The 15475-nt window shown below is 38.4% G+C and overlaps 2 protein-coding genes and 1 pseudogene across 2 annotated transcripts; 2 read left to right on the top strand and 1 right to left on the bottom strand.

Annotated features, from left to right (window-relative positions):
- The first annotated feature begins 3939 nt into the window (after nucleotides 1-3939).
- On the top strand, nucleotides 3940-7825 carry LOC112171371 (annotated as a pseudogene).
- Nucleotides 7826-8709: 884 nt separating this feature from the next.
- Nucleotides 8710-9649, top strand: LOC112174835 (dehydrin COR47). Its single transcript, XM_040509769.1, has 2 exons — nucleotides 8710-9046; nucleotides 9121-9649. The coding sequence occupies exons 1-2, from the start codon at nucleotides 8858-8860 to the stop codon at nucleotides 9457-9459; spliced, it is 528 nt and encodes a 175-aa protein (XP_040365703.1). The 5' UTR covers nucleotides 8710-8857; the 3' UTR covers nucleotides 9460-9649.
- Nucleotides 9650-9849: 200 nt separating this feature from the next.
- LOC112172958 lies at nucleotides 9850-12533 on the bottom strand. Its single transcript, XM_024310481.2, has 3 exons — nucleotides 11677-12533; nucleotides 11402-11587; nucleotides 9850-10467 (listed from the first exon to the last, which is right to left on the bottom strand). The coding sequence occupies exons 1-3, from the start codon at nucleotides 12115-12117 to the stop codon at nucleotides 10183-10185; spliced, it is 912 nt and encodes a 303-aa protein (XP_024166249.1). The 5' UTR covers nucleotides 12118-12533; the 3' UTR covers nucleotides 9850-10182.
- Between the last annotated feature and the right edge of the window lie 2942 nt (nucleotides 12534-15475).

Here is a 15475-nt window from a genome sequence, read left to right as displayed (position 1 = left end):
TCCTGCCTTGAGTTGGGATGGAGACTTCAGATTCTCTGATGACTATACCCAGCTTTGGTTCCTCAATAATCTCCTCAATCACACATGTAGCCTTCTTTCTCGGCTCATCAGTGAGCTCTTCAATCACAACTCTAGTAGATCCAGACTGACTAAACATATCAAAACCAGCTGGATATATATAGATTTCATCTTCACCCGAGCTCTCATCACCTTCATGAATATGATCCAAGTACACAACAACCAATCTCACTTCGGGTACACAACATAGCATAGTGCACACATCCGCATCCGAATCTATTTTTGTCAAAGCATCATCTTTTGTTCCTATACTCCACCAATAATCAATCCTAGTACCTGCATAATCTGGGTTCAACCCTTGGACCATGTTATCTAACTCAGTCAACGACATCCTATCCTTGTCAGCATAATCATAGAAAGATATCTTCCCACCAACGTACTTGTTTCCAAGTATGTTACCCCCATGATATATCTTCATTGTGAAGTAATCGGGGCCATCTGCATGGAAAAAAAAAACACAATAGCCTGTCAGTTATTACCCAACAATAGGACACTTATAAAAACACTGCTAAGTGGGCAAACAAGACAAAGAAGGACCACATCCAACAACAACTATATCAAAACCATAACTACAACAATATTAAAACCCTCATTCATTATCCCCAACAACTTTCACATGCACCACCTCACTTAAATCTCCTACTTTAAGGGTCAATCCTTCACAAACAGACAACAATTCGTACTTTAAAATTAGTATTAGTGGTATACAATTGCAGGCTATTGTTCACAATTATTGTGATTCAATAAGTATGAAACAAAAAGTAGAAGCTAAATCTATATGTGACAAAAACAGGAGTCAGAATAGAAAAGCCATGTTTCTGGAAAGGGTAACTTTGTTGTTTTATATTGTACTTTGTTGTGTCGGGATTAAAGCACGTTTCTGCAGCCTATAAGTTAGAAGATTTCAAAACTTCTAAAACCCATATCATATCAGATTGAAACCCTAACCTCAAACCCTTTTTTCCCATATCAGTAAAGCATGCCGGGATTAAACTTCTAAAACCCATATCAGAAACAGAAATTGTAAACCCAGGTTTCAAATTTCAAATATCTCATACCCTAACCTCAAACCCCTTTTTTCCATTTCTGAAAGTTTCAAATCCTTTAAAAAATTCCAAACTCTAAAACCGTAAACCTTATTCCCAAGTTGGAAGAATTCAAACAAAACCCAGAAACCATTTTCCCCCAATTTCGAAACATTGAAACACTAAATTTCAAAACTTAAACCAGAAATTATTTAATCCCTCACCACCGTAATGCAAAACACTAAACCCACACTCACCGTAATGAGGGATGTCATCTCCATCCTCTGTTTTTCTGGGGATCCAAACATCAAGTGCACCATCGGCCATGTCGAAACCTTCTCCAGCTATCAATCGACCGTCTCCTTCTAGATTTTAGGGCTTCGCTTTCAATATATAGCCTTCTCCTTCTTCACCAACCATCTATTGCTTGGGTGTTCTCCAAATTTTGGGTTTCTCCAAAGGGATGCGATTTGGGGCTTTCTTTAGGGTTTCAGATCGCGTAATGAGGGAGGCAGGAGTCGTAATGGGATTTGGGGAGATCGTCTATGTGTTAGATTAGAGCCAGGGTCAGTTTGGTCAATTCGCCTTGATGTGGGCCCCCACCTGGGCTGAGTTGGATCGCCATGTCAGCACCAAAACAGCTGAAATTGACTGATTTTTGGCGAATGGACCTATTGGATGGAGAAATAATAGTGTGGGGGTGTTTTTGATTAAATTGGAAGTCGGGAGACTGAATTGATGTTGGACCAAAAGCACAGGGTACTAAACACTAATTAGCCCATTTTTTTCATGTAAAAGTAAAATAGGAATTGGTCCACTCATTTCATTTGATAGTCCCTTTATATAGGGAGAGAATTACAACGGAAATATCAATTACAATAATGATAGTAAATGCTGATTGAGCTGTAATAGCAATTCCTTGATTCCCTCTTCGTCAGTTACTTTGACGAAAACACATAATGTATTTTTCTTTTAACATTTCACTAAATTTTTAGGGTTTATAGTTTATTATTTAGAATTTATAGCTTAATATTAGAATTTATATTGGACATATAATTAAATAGACGTATGAGACATAATTTTACATACAAGCACATCAATAACTCAAGATCCAAACTCTTGAACCAAAAAAAAAAAAAAAACTCAAGATCCAAACTCTTCCATGCGGTGCCACTTGTCACTGGCATTATCCCCATGCTCCGTAAACCTCTCTTCACTCATTTGTGATGGTGCTTCAGTTTAAAACTTTTGTGACTTCTAGTTTTATTTTTATTTTTATTTTTGAACAAGGACCCGTGCGGTTGCTCACAAACCTTATTAATGAAATCATGGAATACAAGAGGGGGACATAGAGCCTGAACTTCAAATTACAATAAGTATCAAGAGAACTTCTTAGAATAATACCAAAAGTCTCCACTAAAGTTATGTATTCTAACATGCACCAATTAACAAAGAGTTTTCAATTGACTACTCTATTTGCTTTAACATAGAGGTGACATACCGGAAACATAACTCTACTAAGGAGAGACATCATAACAAATAGCACTGCCTTCCTGCAATGTTGCCTCACAAAATCTAATTCGGTGACTCTTAATTTCATCTCATCACTAGGAGGTTGCTTCCATTTTAAAATAGATAGTCATCTCACTAGGTCAAACAAGACACACTGAGTCTGCAGACAGGAACAAAGCCCGCTATCGCCCACTATATTTTGATGGGGACTTATTAGAAACAACAAATAAAATATTAAGAAAATAAGCAACGTAAACATACTACCCGCAAAAGCCCAGACAGGGCCCACAAGCAAAGTCCAAGCTCAAGAGCCCAAGGCTGCGGAGACATCCATCACTCCTATCATCTCAGCCCAAATCGGCGGGAGAATTTATATCGGAACCATAATTAACTTAAAATCTAGAACGAACTAGTATAAGCACAAAATCAGCATATTTGACAGAGGCTGCCATTTGTTACTAGTGTTGTCCTCAGGATTTCATAAACCTCTCGAACTCCACAAATTTCCCATACATTCTCATCCCCCACATGAAGCTTAGTCCGTTTTTAACAGAGATTGAGCAATGCTGGTTTCACCTCAATCTGCTTCGAGAACAATACCACAGAGTTTTCTTTGATCCCAGAGGGTGATTTTGGTAGTTCTAGTAATTAGTTAAAACGCTTTTCTTACATTAGAATGCGGTAAAAATCAAATGAACTGCCTAAAGTCCTAAACCTCCAAATGTCACAGCAATTATATCACCCTGATGATACTTTAGATATCACTCTCGGATCTGCAAACCAACTCGATCTCTCCCCCTCTGGCTTCTACCCTTCATCCAAAGCCCTTCGTCATGATGTCATTTTTGGGTCCCCAGTTGTTTCTGAGATCTTTTTCTGCATGTAATTTTGTTGTTTCCTTATGATTTAGACCTTTCACCTATTTGTCGTCTTTGCAATTTCTGAGAAGGCATATTTTTGCTCTTATTTTCAATCTGTTTTTTCCTTGGTCAGTAGTTGTCCTTCCTAATGTCTTTGTAATTATTGAAAAAACATTCTTTTCTTTTCTTTTTGTTTAATAACAGTTTGGTTTCCAACTGGATCTTAACATTTTATGCGAAAACTCACAGGTGTATGTATATTCGTTTTTGTTTCAGATATTTATATGCCCAAAAATGAAAAGGGTTTGAAGAAAGGCACCTCGTTTCTTGTTTGCTTCCTGTGAGGACTTCTAGCTAGCTTTTGCCCCGTCACCAGAAGCAGCGAATTAAAGAGTGCTAAGTACTGGCATTGAAATTATTTTTGACATATTTGAAAAACCACAGCCACAAAACTGTAGCTTAAATTGGGAGGCATGGGAGATCAAGATGATGTTGAAAAACATTCAAGCCAAGGTTTTGCTCAAGACTTTTCCTGCATGAACAATAGAGGTCCACAATCTGCCCAAGTCATACCAGTCACAGTGAGTCCCCAAAACATAGATAGTACAACAGACTGGGAAGGTGGTGAGCTCAATCCACAAGATGCTTGGTTACCCCTCACAGAGTCCAGAAAAGGGACCACCTATTCTGCTACATTTCATCTTCTGTCTTCAGGAATTGGAATTCAAGCCCTTTTACTACCTGTTGCTTTTGCTACTCTTGGATGGTAAGTAACAAGTTCTTCTTATATACTTTTTTATTTTTTGGTCTGATAGAAACATATCTCTGGAGCTTTTTTCTCAAGAAATGACGAGAGTAACTTGCTTGATAATTGTGTAGTACTCGATCTACTCGATACTGATTTATTTTTACATGAGAAGTTATTGCTACCCTCTTGCCTCTAACATATCAAGTTGAGGATGAATCCTGATATAAAATAGGCTAAAAATTCCACCTGGGTTTTCGTAGAGGGAAAATGCTGTTGCATTACTTGGAAAACAAAATTTACCATGTTGAAAGCAAGTTCTGTAGGCACAAGTGTGTCCATACTTGGACAAAATTACAAATGAAAATAATTGGTTTTTGTAGAACATAAGAAATAAAAAGTCTCGTACAGTTAAATTAATCACAAGCTACTGTATAGATGCAAGGAAGCAGATAATGTTTGGTTGCAGATTTTCAATGGTTGCAGGGAATGGGGAATCATATGCTTGTCAATAGTGTATTCATGGAAGCTCTACACAATGTCACTCCTTGTAGGATTACACGAGTCTGAAACTGGAATTCGCTATAGTAGATACGTCCACCTTGCAGTAACTGCCTTTGGTTAACACCACAAGCTCTTCTTCTTTATCAAATCAAGTAAATGGCTAGTAATGTATTGACTGAACATCTTTTATTCTTTTCAGGTCCAAAGCTAGGAAAGTTGCTAACTCTGTTCCCAGTAATGTATCTTTCCGGGGGTACGTGTGCGCAGCTAATCATCATAGGAGGTGGAATCATCAGCAATTGTATATTGTACCATGATATGGGCTCTTTCAATATGCAAGGGCAAGCTTAATGATGTATCGTATGCGCCACCAGCTACGAAGTCTACCATGGAGTCCTTCAGTGATGTACTGAATTCAGTTGGCATCATTTTCCTTGCATTCAGAGGTCAGAATGTTATCCTTGAGATACAGGTGTGTGTTTGATCTTGCTCATTTTCATCAGCGCTTATTTCTCTTGGCAGAGAATGGTGACATGACATCTTAAGACTCTTGTTGAATGTATCATCTAGATTAAGAGTCTCGCGACATAACGTAGTTGTCAACATTATTCCAAAATGACTACGTCGATGTCAAAACACAAGAAACAAGTCCAAACATATGTCTAATTTTAGGAGCCTACATGGTTATATTGACGTTGAAATCGATCATTTCCATTTTTGTTGATTTTGCAATGCTTGTGGGAGTAAAGGTATCTACTGATGCAGGGGACATTGCCATCAGACCCAAAACATCCTTCTCATAAGAGAATGTGGAGTGGAGTGACTATATCACATGTACTCATAGCCATGTGTTTATTTCCTCTTGCACTTGGTGGATATTGGGCTTATGGAAACAAGGTGAGGAATTTTTCAAAGCTTTTATACATGATCTCAATTAATGTTGGCATATGATCACAGACTAGGGTATCATGTTTTATGCAGGTACCTTTCAAAAATGCACAAGTGGTGAAAGCAGTTTCTCAATTCCATGGAAAAAACATCTCAGAATTTGTTCCGGGACTATTTTGCATACTGGTACTGATAAATTGCGTAGCTACATTCCAAATCTATGTCATGGTAGTTTTTGACAACATGGAGATGAAGTACACCAGTAAGAAGAAGGAACCGTGCCCGAGATGGCTTCGGATAGGTTTTCGCCTTTTCTTTGGAGGACTCGCATTCTTTGTGGCAGTGGCCTTGCCATTCCTGGAGACCTGATAGGCTATTTCTATACACCTAAATAGATGCACAAAAAAAGTCTATAATTTAACCCTACAAGAATGTCGAAAATAGTATAGGTAAGTAGGGATCGTTCCCGCAAGAGATTGTGGTCTAATCACTAATCTAAAGACTCAAAACAAAATAAACCTAAACTGTCCAGTTATAAAGATCTGACTGGCAGACAACTCTAAACTATTCTAAATGTCACGAAAATTAACAGACAGACTCTAGACATGATAAACTAACTATTGACAAAGTTTGATAATTTTTTAAGATGTTTTGGTTGACGAACTAATTAAATAAAAACGAAACACTGAACGACTCCGAAAATAAAAAGACTTGATTCAGGGTTTTGAAAATCAAAGATAAAACAAGTTAGAGGAATTGCATCCACCACCAATCAATCAAGTAAACGAATCATGTTCAACCTAATTTCATTTATTTATGGATGAAGATGCTCAAGTTAACCCAACGCCTGAATTAACCTATTGTTCTTCCTTACTTGTATGCTAGGTTAGAGACGCTCTACACCTAACCTATTTCCTAAAATGCAACCTAGGTTGACGCAACGCTAGATTTAACACATAGAAATCATTAAGATTAAGAAAAACGAGACATCACAAGGCATCTTGAGTACGACGCGTCTCAATTAACCTAGGAACCTAATCACTCGCCTTATAGACGATTTACTACTCTAGAACTCTCAACGGAACCCTCGAAACAAGGCACAGGCAATGATCATTCTTAGCAATAGAATCCTAAACATGCAATCTAAGTTGCGCACCAAAGAAAACATGCAAAGGAATCATCAATGTGAAGATAGAAATTAGATTCTCATCCAATAGATAAACAAAACTAATTGAAAGTCATAATAAGTTTACAATCATGATTTGGGCTTCGAGCAGCCCCCTAACTAATAAAAACTAGTTAAACATAGAAGAAAACAAAACAAAGAATGGGAGGAAGAGCGAAGAAAGGAGAGAAGAGAAGAGAGAAGAGAGGAGCTGCTGCAGATTGATCTCTTTTTTTATATGCTTAGAGGTTGCCTTCATCTTTCTTGTTGTGTAGGAAATCCAAAACCTAAAAGAATTAGGGTTCACGTGCTTAGGTAGAGTTTTCCTATTGGCTCTTGAACTTGATGACTTATTCCAACAATTCATATCGTGCCGTTTGTCCATCATAAGTCAGAATATGAAGCACAAAATCGTCCTTGGGCTTCTCAGTGTGATTTGGGCTTCGAAACATAAATTCCCGTCCAACCTTAGATTCACGCGCAACCTGACCTTCTTATACTAAATCGGCCATAACTTCTTCTAGAAAAATGATATTGATAAGCTTTAAAAATATCTGGAAACTAGACATCCGAAGCTTTCCATCAATATAAAGATCATCCTCTGGATCATTTTGAGCTGGTATCAGTGATCTGTCGAAGTTGACTGACCTGCATAGGCAGATTTGCCGATTTTGCCTTTCAATCCCTCTTTTACTTCTTTTCTCCTTCTTTGCTCAAAATACCTATAAAACAAGTAAACAACATAAATAACGAGAAAATACACTAAACTAACAAAGAAACTATAGAGATTAACGTTATTAATATCGCATAATTGTGCTCCTATCAAGACCTATCACCCCTAATTAGAGCAGTTACATCGGTGCCTTTGACATATGTTTATCCATGTTTTATGTGGATTTCTATCAAGAAACCAAAGCCAAAAGGTGTCATTTGGTGTAATAAGATGGGACTCGGATGCTTGAGAATGGTTTTGAGTGTTCTTTTTGTTGTTGCAGCAGCTTGGAATTTGGCTGACAATGGTTTGGTTGCCAACTTCTTCAAGCCGTAATCGTTAAGACAACCACCGGAACCTAAAAGATTTTTGTTGCGGAGGGGACAGAGAAAAACATATAGATGCAATCAGCACCCTGGAACTTATAAGTTATCCCAGAAGTGATAACTGTGGATTGGAAATTTGGAAGTTTCGACCTCAAGATCACCTACGACCAGAACTTCGATGCCGCAGCAGACAATCACTGGACCCTGAAACTTCAAGTTATTAGTGACTGGCATAGTATACTATATACAAGCTAACAATGATGAATTAATTCCAAAATAAACTGAAAAATTTATTGAAACTGAGAAACTCATGTAACAGGATGAATGAGAACTCATCAATTTTGCTACATTGAGAAACTCAATTCGGCTTCTACACATGCTTGCAATAAACTCTTCTGAAATGATAGTGTGTGGTTGATCTTCCTAGTACATCTTGCTAAGGAATACATAAGAGTTTTACGATTGAGTGGTCGTCAAAGTTAAACAAATCAAGATCATATTAATTGAATCCAGTAACCGAAGTTAATAAGCTACACTAGACAATTCTTTTCTCATTTGGCCTTGGAAATCAGACAAGTTTAAGAAAACATATTGCTCGTTTATCTTGAAAACAGTTCTCCTACATGCTTTGATTAATTAAAGGTTATCAAACTAGTTTATGACTAATCTATTCATCAAAGTTAAACATTGCGAGCACCGGCCAAGTTCATCCATGTGAGCCGTACCATTGAACCCTTGGCAAGCTCCTAATCTCGAAGCCTTGCTCGCACATAGCTAGGCAACTCTACTGAAACCTCTTGATACTGCAGATTCTGCACACCGACCCTTCGTAGTTTTCTCTTCCCCATTGGTCGAAACGAGAGCCCATGTATATATGTAGCCATATAATAATGCATTGCCTTGTCAGCAATCCGTGCTCAAAATCACTATAAATACCAGCACTATCAGACCTTCAACCATCACTCAAAGTATCAAATCACTGATATCGAATCACATATTGTTGTGCAAAGCCTTCATTGTGTGTTCACTTGGCACTAGCATTATGGCAGATCAGTACCGGAAAGAGATCAAAGAGAACCATGCAGCAGCGAAGGTGGAAGAAGAGCCTGCTACTGGCTGTGGGATGTTTGATTTCTTGAAGAAGAAGGAAAATGAGATGCCCCAACCTGAAGAACAGAAGCATACCCTGGCTGAAAAGCTCCACCACCATGATGGCAGCAACTCTAGCTCAGTAAGCTGTCTTTCATTTGATCCTAATTTGGTATATATGCCGTGTTTGATCTGATTAAATCTGTGTTATTACAGTCTAGCAGTGACGAAGAAGGTGGGGAGAAGAAAAAGAAGGGACTGAAGGGTAAGATCAAGGAGAAGATCACGGGCAAAAAGGATGAGGAAGATGCTTACCATGCACCCATTCCCGCTGCAAAGAGTGGAGTAACAAATGGTGAGGAGAAGAAGGGATTCATAGAGAAAATTAAAGAAAAGCTTCCTGGACAGCACAAGGAAGCAGAAGTTAGTGCCCCTCCCGAGTATCATGCTCCACACGAAGGTGAGCCAAAGGAGAAAAAAGGAATCATGGAGAAGATTAAGGAGAAGCTCCCTGGTGGTAACAAGAATGAAGAGGAGAAACCCAAGGAGTACTAACATGCAGGAGATATGGAACCAATAAATGTTTAGGTGTTAGTAGTAGTGCTAGCTAGCTATGATGTTTGCCTGTAACGTGTCTTGCTTGTGTTCCTTTCTGTACCTGTAAAAGTGTTCGCTTGTAATCTGTATTGTTTATTGTCCTCTGTACTTACGGAAATTTCATGTGTTGTGCCTGTTAGGCATGTTGTCCTGCAAGTCTTCTCTTCCCCTTGTTTACCTACTCAGCATTTTCTAAGGCCAAAACTTCACTTACTTCGACTTGAGGCCCTTAACGTACTAACTAATAAAACCTTACAGTATGCAGAGTATAAAAAAATATTGTCAGCACTTCAGCTCAACATTCTTACTAAAAAAAAAAAAACTTTAGCTCAACATTGTGCTCCGCACTTTCTTTCAAGTTTCAACCATAGTTGAAACAGAAATCTCATACGCTCATGAAACAAATGAAGATGCTTTATACAAATCACTTCTACAGAAATGAATGGGAGGCTGCAAATACTTGTTTCCTTCCCCCGTCTATTCTTTACAACTACTGAAGTTTTACAATCTAAATGAAAGGCAAATCCACCAAGAGGCTGAAGCCGAATTAAAATTTTGTACACAAACTTGTGGGCTAATGGAGTGAAATAGCACAATAGTTTAAACAGTTGTGGTAGAAACAATTAATGGACAATCAGATCCCCAAAAGCTTACTGATGGTAAATGAACAGAGCATATGATTCAGTGGTAGACGCAAGATTCTGTCAAATTAGAACGCTTGCCTAGATTGCTGCCCCTCAGAGTGACAGAGCATCTAATTCTCTTATAAAACTTGGACTTCACTAGTTTTCCCAAAATGTAGGCTCTGGAACGCACAACGAATGTCAGATTCAGCGGCACTGCCACCTTCTCGTGATTCCCTCTAACATCAAGAACTGAAATTCCACCGTAGAGAGCCACTTGAGACCCTAGCACCACTGTCGATATTGTCCGATGAGTCTTCCTTGCTTGGGAGAACTTTTTTATCTGTTCAATTTCATCATTACAAAAATAAAAAATAAACTTATTGAAATAAAGCTAGCAATGACTATCAAATCCTATATAAATAAACCAAAAATTGCTTTAAAATGTTCTTGGTATCAGTACCATGGATAAAGATTCATAACAGCAAACTATTGTCAATTCCAAGGGTTCTTAATTTCTTCTACATATTTCTTGCATTGTCCCAAAATTTCTTCTCTGAAAAACTAAAAACTTGAAGGAAAACCCAACCCACCTATATTTTGAAGGATTTTATCCCATTAAAGTGACAGAGACATTGCCAAAATAGTGATTCTCTCTATTGGGGTATCCATCAAGTTCTTAAATTCAATAACTACACCCTTGTGTTTGGTTACAACTCCATGTCAACAACCCCAAAAAACCAATTGAAAATTGGCTGGAATAAGGAAAATCTCTATTTAATCTAGAATATTAATGGATAATGGTCCCCTCCCCCATTTGTGACCAAGTTGTTCCTCCCATAGCTAAAGGAAGTGATTAGCAGTCATGAAAGATAAGCCCAAAAACACATACTAAATAGCAATAAACAAGCTTTAGCCTAGAAAAATGAAAGAGCAATGTTCCAATGCCTAAAGAGCAAGACTTTCTCTTGGGTCTCCCAAATGCAACAATAACATGGCGTGCACCAAATATACCACAAAGGGGTGAGCTTGTTTAATATAGTCTTCGCACAAAATTTGAAACTTTCAAAGCGCCCTACGCATCCCAACAAAGCTGTCCGACTCTAATACGTTCTGGTTGGTTCAGGACTTACAGGCTTTTGCAGTCAGTCATTTCCCAATAAAGACGATGATATGACCCATCACTCTAAAATTTTCAAACTTTCATCTCAGTCTATCTATCCCACCTCCCAACGACCTAAAGCGAAATGACAACACTACCCTGTGGCACGGTTTACCTGACCGGAGGCGACCTTGAGCTGGAAATAGTGGAGCTCGAGAGGAGTGGACGTGACGTGGACGCCGAAGAATGTCCCCGGATTCCTGTAGTGAATCCTGACCGTTGAATTCAACGACAGCATGTCCGTCGCCACCCCCGAGTTGTCCACCCCGGCCTGTATGTTGAAGCTCTCGAACACAATATTCTGCAACAATGACAAACCCGAAAATTTAACGGCGTCAAAAACCAACCTCCGCTCGCCGGGGAAAGAGAAAGGAGTGGAGACGGTGTTACCTTGACGACGACCTGGGGCTTGTAGGACTTGCTGGCGCCCCAGAGGATGAGGGAGAAGAGGGTGAAGAGGACGAAGAACAAGAGCGCGAAGCAGAGGTAGAGCCTGACGTTGCGGCCGGGGGAGGGAGCGGCGTCGTTCTGGTCATCTTCGTCGGAGTCGTCGCCGTGGTCGTCGGGGCGGTGGAGGCGCTTCCAGGCGGAGAGGTTGCGGGGGTTCTTGAGGGAGGCGGAGAAGCGGGAGGTGGAGGACTCGCGGGAGTGGTGGATGGGGGAGCAGTGGTAGTAGGGGTGGCCGGGAGAGCCCATTGGGCTTGAGCCGTACGACATCTTCTCGACGTCGTGGTTGGACGGGCTTTGGACGTAGTAGATGGGCCGCCGCGGCGACCGCGGAGGAGTGGACTGCTCCACGCTGGTCACCTCGGAGTCGGACTTGGCGTGCATTTTTGTCTCCTGATATGTGTCAAAGGAAAGAGGTTGGGTTGTTTGTTTGTTTGTTGGGTTTGAAACGAAGACGACGAAGAAGAAAGTGCAGAGGGTTTAAAGCAAAGCTGCTGCTGTGCGGCTTCTTCTTTTGTTTGTTTTGTTATTCATTTCGAGGACAAAGAAAACAAGTAGCTGGGACTTGATCAACGGCCAGGATGAGTTGAATTCTGCTGTACGTTTTGTTATAAATGCTGGGTGCCCTGGGATCTGGTTTTGGTACACTGGAGGACAGAATGTTTGAAATGTTTTAAGTTAATTTTCGTTTTGTTTTTTCAGAAAAATGTCTAAATAGCTTAATTTTAGGGAAAGTGAGTCCTTTATCTCACCAAATTTATGAATTTCTTCATTACCCATAAGAAAATTAATTTTGTTTCCTCATTAAGCTTAATTTTTTTATATTTATTTTTGAAACTATTTTGCCATCTCATCTTTTGTCACACAGTGATAAAACCGGAGAGAGAGAGACAATCCACTAATACTTACAAACAAAATTAGCACTAATCAAGACTACAATCAGTAGACTTTCTAGATGAAGTATTTGACTCGAACCTATTCTATCTTCTTGCATCGCAGACTTCTCCACTGATTTTGAGATAATTATGCAAGTATATGAGCAATGAATCACATAACAAGGAACAAATGATTTTAATGATGCATACATGAAACTTTCTTGCTAAGTAAGAACACCTTTTGTACTGATATGAGATGCCACTAATCTCATGCTTAAAGCTCTAAAAACCTAGACCACTTTTTAAGAATTATATGGAGGAAAAAAGATTCCTACTTAATCAATGTTTGTAACCTAATTGATTCCTATTAGGAAAAAAAAATCTTTTAAGGAAAGATTGTCAATTAGTTTAAAACGATCATAAATCAATTAGGACTGATACTCTTAAACAGTACGAATTAACCAGCTGGAAAATATATTTTTTTAATCAATATTTAAATACTAGAAGGATATATTCCAAATAAGGACGACCTAAAACCACAGACAGACTCGGGGCCTGCAACACAGGTTGCAATCTCAGTGCATATGCAGACACATGAAATGCGTTTACTTAAGACATCTCTGAGATCAGTTTTGAGGCACTTTTTCAGCTTTTTCAGTGATGAAATGACATGATATACTTCACTTGCTTTGTATGGGAATGCCAACAACTAACATGTACAAAATCTTGTACTTATAATCTCCCTCTTTGGCATTCCTATGCAAAATAATCTTATTCTACTCAAACTCCCCCTCGACAAGTACATGAGAGTCATCACATTTCACCAGCCACATACCTTTTTTGAAACACTTATGAACACACTTTGTGAAAAGCAAGTTAAAGATAAGGCATATATGAAGACAATTTCAAGATTAATTATCAAAAGATTTAAACATTCAAAGCACAAGTTCACGAATATCTCCCCCTTTTTGTCTAGGAATGACAAAAGCAACAAAAAGGAGTAGCAAAAGCTATGTAGAAGGAGGATCACCACCCAAGAAGAAATCAGAGGAAGGTAGTCCAAGTATCAATACTCCCCCTAAGTGTGATCATGTTATGAAAGATGCAAGAATGGAATGCAAACACACAATGAGTGGGTTTGTATCCTTGTACAATTGACAAAGACAAAAGTGTAGCCTTTTAGACAAAAGTGTTGGCACCAATCCTCAAACATAAATACAATAAGATAAGGTCACATGAGTGAAGAGTTTTTGACAACAACAAAGTAAGCAATTAGTTGATTGAGTATTCTATGCCTTTGTTGTGTAACTGAACATAGCTCAAAGTGGGGTGTGTAAGAATCTCATAATTAGAGAAAATAGAACACATATAAGAAGTGAAAGAAAATAATCACAAGTACCTCAAATCTCCCCTTACAATAGTTTTTCTTTTGCCTTTCACACATCATGAAATTTTTTACATTTTTTCACAAGAAAACTAAGGCCCATGTAACAAGTTTTATGCCAGCAACTCCCAATTCAGTTGACTTTAGGGTACTATATATGTATCAAGGTGATAGGACTTGCCTTAGATTTCACCCTAAAACCCTAGGTGACCTTGCAGGACCCACATTAGGAATAACTCTACCAAAAATTCAGCAGCGTCACTCCTAAAAATGGACTACCAAAAACATGTAGAAAACACATTTACACTTCTAAACAATCCATCCTTATTCTCATGGAGTCACCATTCTCCCCACATCACGACATCTCCCATTTCACAAGTACAAGTCTCAACTTAATAATATTAATCTCACAGGTTATCAGAGCAATTCTAATACAAAAGGTAAACAAGGAAAATAGAAAAAAGATGAATATGCAGAAACTGTGCTGTTGACCATGCCTCGACTTCATGTAAGCCGACCTCAACTAATCTGGTCTGCAAATTGGGCATTTGAAACCGAAGGGCCCAAGGGAAAGTATTGGAAAACACATTTGTGTGAGTGGACAAAAATAAATAATCAAGATAATTTAAATAAGGTAAAATTTAATACTTTCCCACGTATTTAAACTTATAAAACCTCGATGCATGCAAGGTTTATAAAAAATATTTCTTTAAACTCGAAATCTCTGAAAACATACCAGCTCCGTTGGTTAAGAATAAACATAAAGTATGGGGAAGATGAATATTACCATACAATGAAGGAGTCTCCCAAGCTCGGGTCAGAGCCTCCCAGGCTCTGTGTTAGACTGCAACTCACAAACACAAAGTAAGTGAGGAAGATGCCTATACAAAATACCCAACTGCAACCTACGAGAGGAGGAGCCTAAATAAAGCAACCTAAGACATATTTGAAAACCAGTAAATCCATAAATTCATAAAATTATAAAGCTTCCCCAATATCTCGCAAATGAAGACACTTTTACAATTCCCAACCATACTTAGAAAAATTTGAAGAGAAAATAATTAAATCAACGACGTGTCCCACACGCCAAAAATACTCTCGAACCAATAAACAAATACACGAGATTAAAGTGAATTCATAATTCCAAATGTTAACCATTTCTCCGAGATAAATCATTGAAACCTCAATATCAAATAAAATAGTAACACAAATCTATTTTCGAAATCATAACCAAGATAAATCATAATCAATCCACGGGATAAACCTAAATCAAATTTCTGAAATCGAATCATATACTCAAAATATAATTCAACCAAATATTATCAGAATCCAAATAATAAGCTCGATAAATGAAACGATAAGTGAATAAATAATAATTCAAAGGTCCACTCACAATACGACTTAGGCGATTACACATAGGAATTCCTCCATCAAGCGGTAGCTCAGTATATAAATCTGCTCCCAAATCAAATTTGTAAATGAC

This window comes from Rosa chinensis, chromosome 6, assembly GCF_002994745.2.
Source record: "Rosa chinensis cultivar Old Blush chromosome 6, RchiOBHm-V2, whole genome shotgun sequence".
In the NCBI taxonomy this organism is placed as follows: domain Eukaryota; kingdom Viridiplantae; phylum Streptophyta; class Magnoliopsida; order Rosales; family Rosaceae; genus Rosa; species Rosa chinensis.
The sequence above is the reverse complement of the archived record's forward strand: the minus strand, read 5'-3'. Positions and strand labels throughout refer to the sequence as shown.

Coding starts and splice junctions, on each gene's coding strand:
- LOC112174835 (XM_040509769.1), top strand. CDS start 8,858: ATGGCAGATCAGTACCGGAAAGAGATCAAAGAGAACCATGCAGCAGCG. Junction 9,047..9,120: donor ATGGCAGCAACTCTAGCTCA/GTAAGCTGTCTT, acceptor GTGTTATTACAG/TCTAGCAGTGACGAAGAAGG.
- LOC112172958 (XM_024310481.2), bottom strand. CDS start 12,117: ATGCACGCCAAGTCCGACTCCGAGGTGACCAGCGTGGAGCAGTCCACT. Junction 11,588..11,676: donor AGCCCCAGGTCGTCGTCAAG/GTAACACCGTCT, acceptor TCATTGTTGCAG/AATATTGTGTTCGAGAGCTT. Junction 10,468..11,401: donor TCAAGGTCGCCTCCGGTCAG/GTAAACCGTGCC, acceptor GAAATTGAACAG/ATAAAAAAGTTCTCCCAAGC.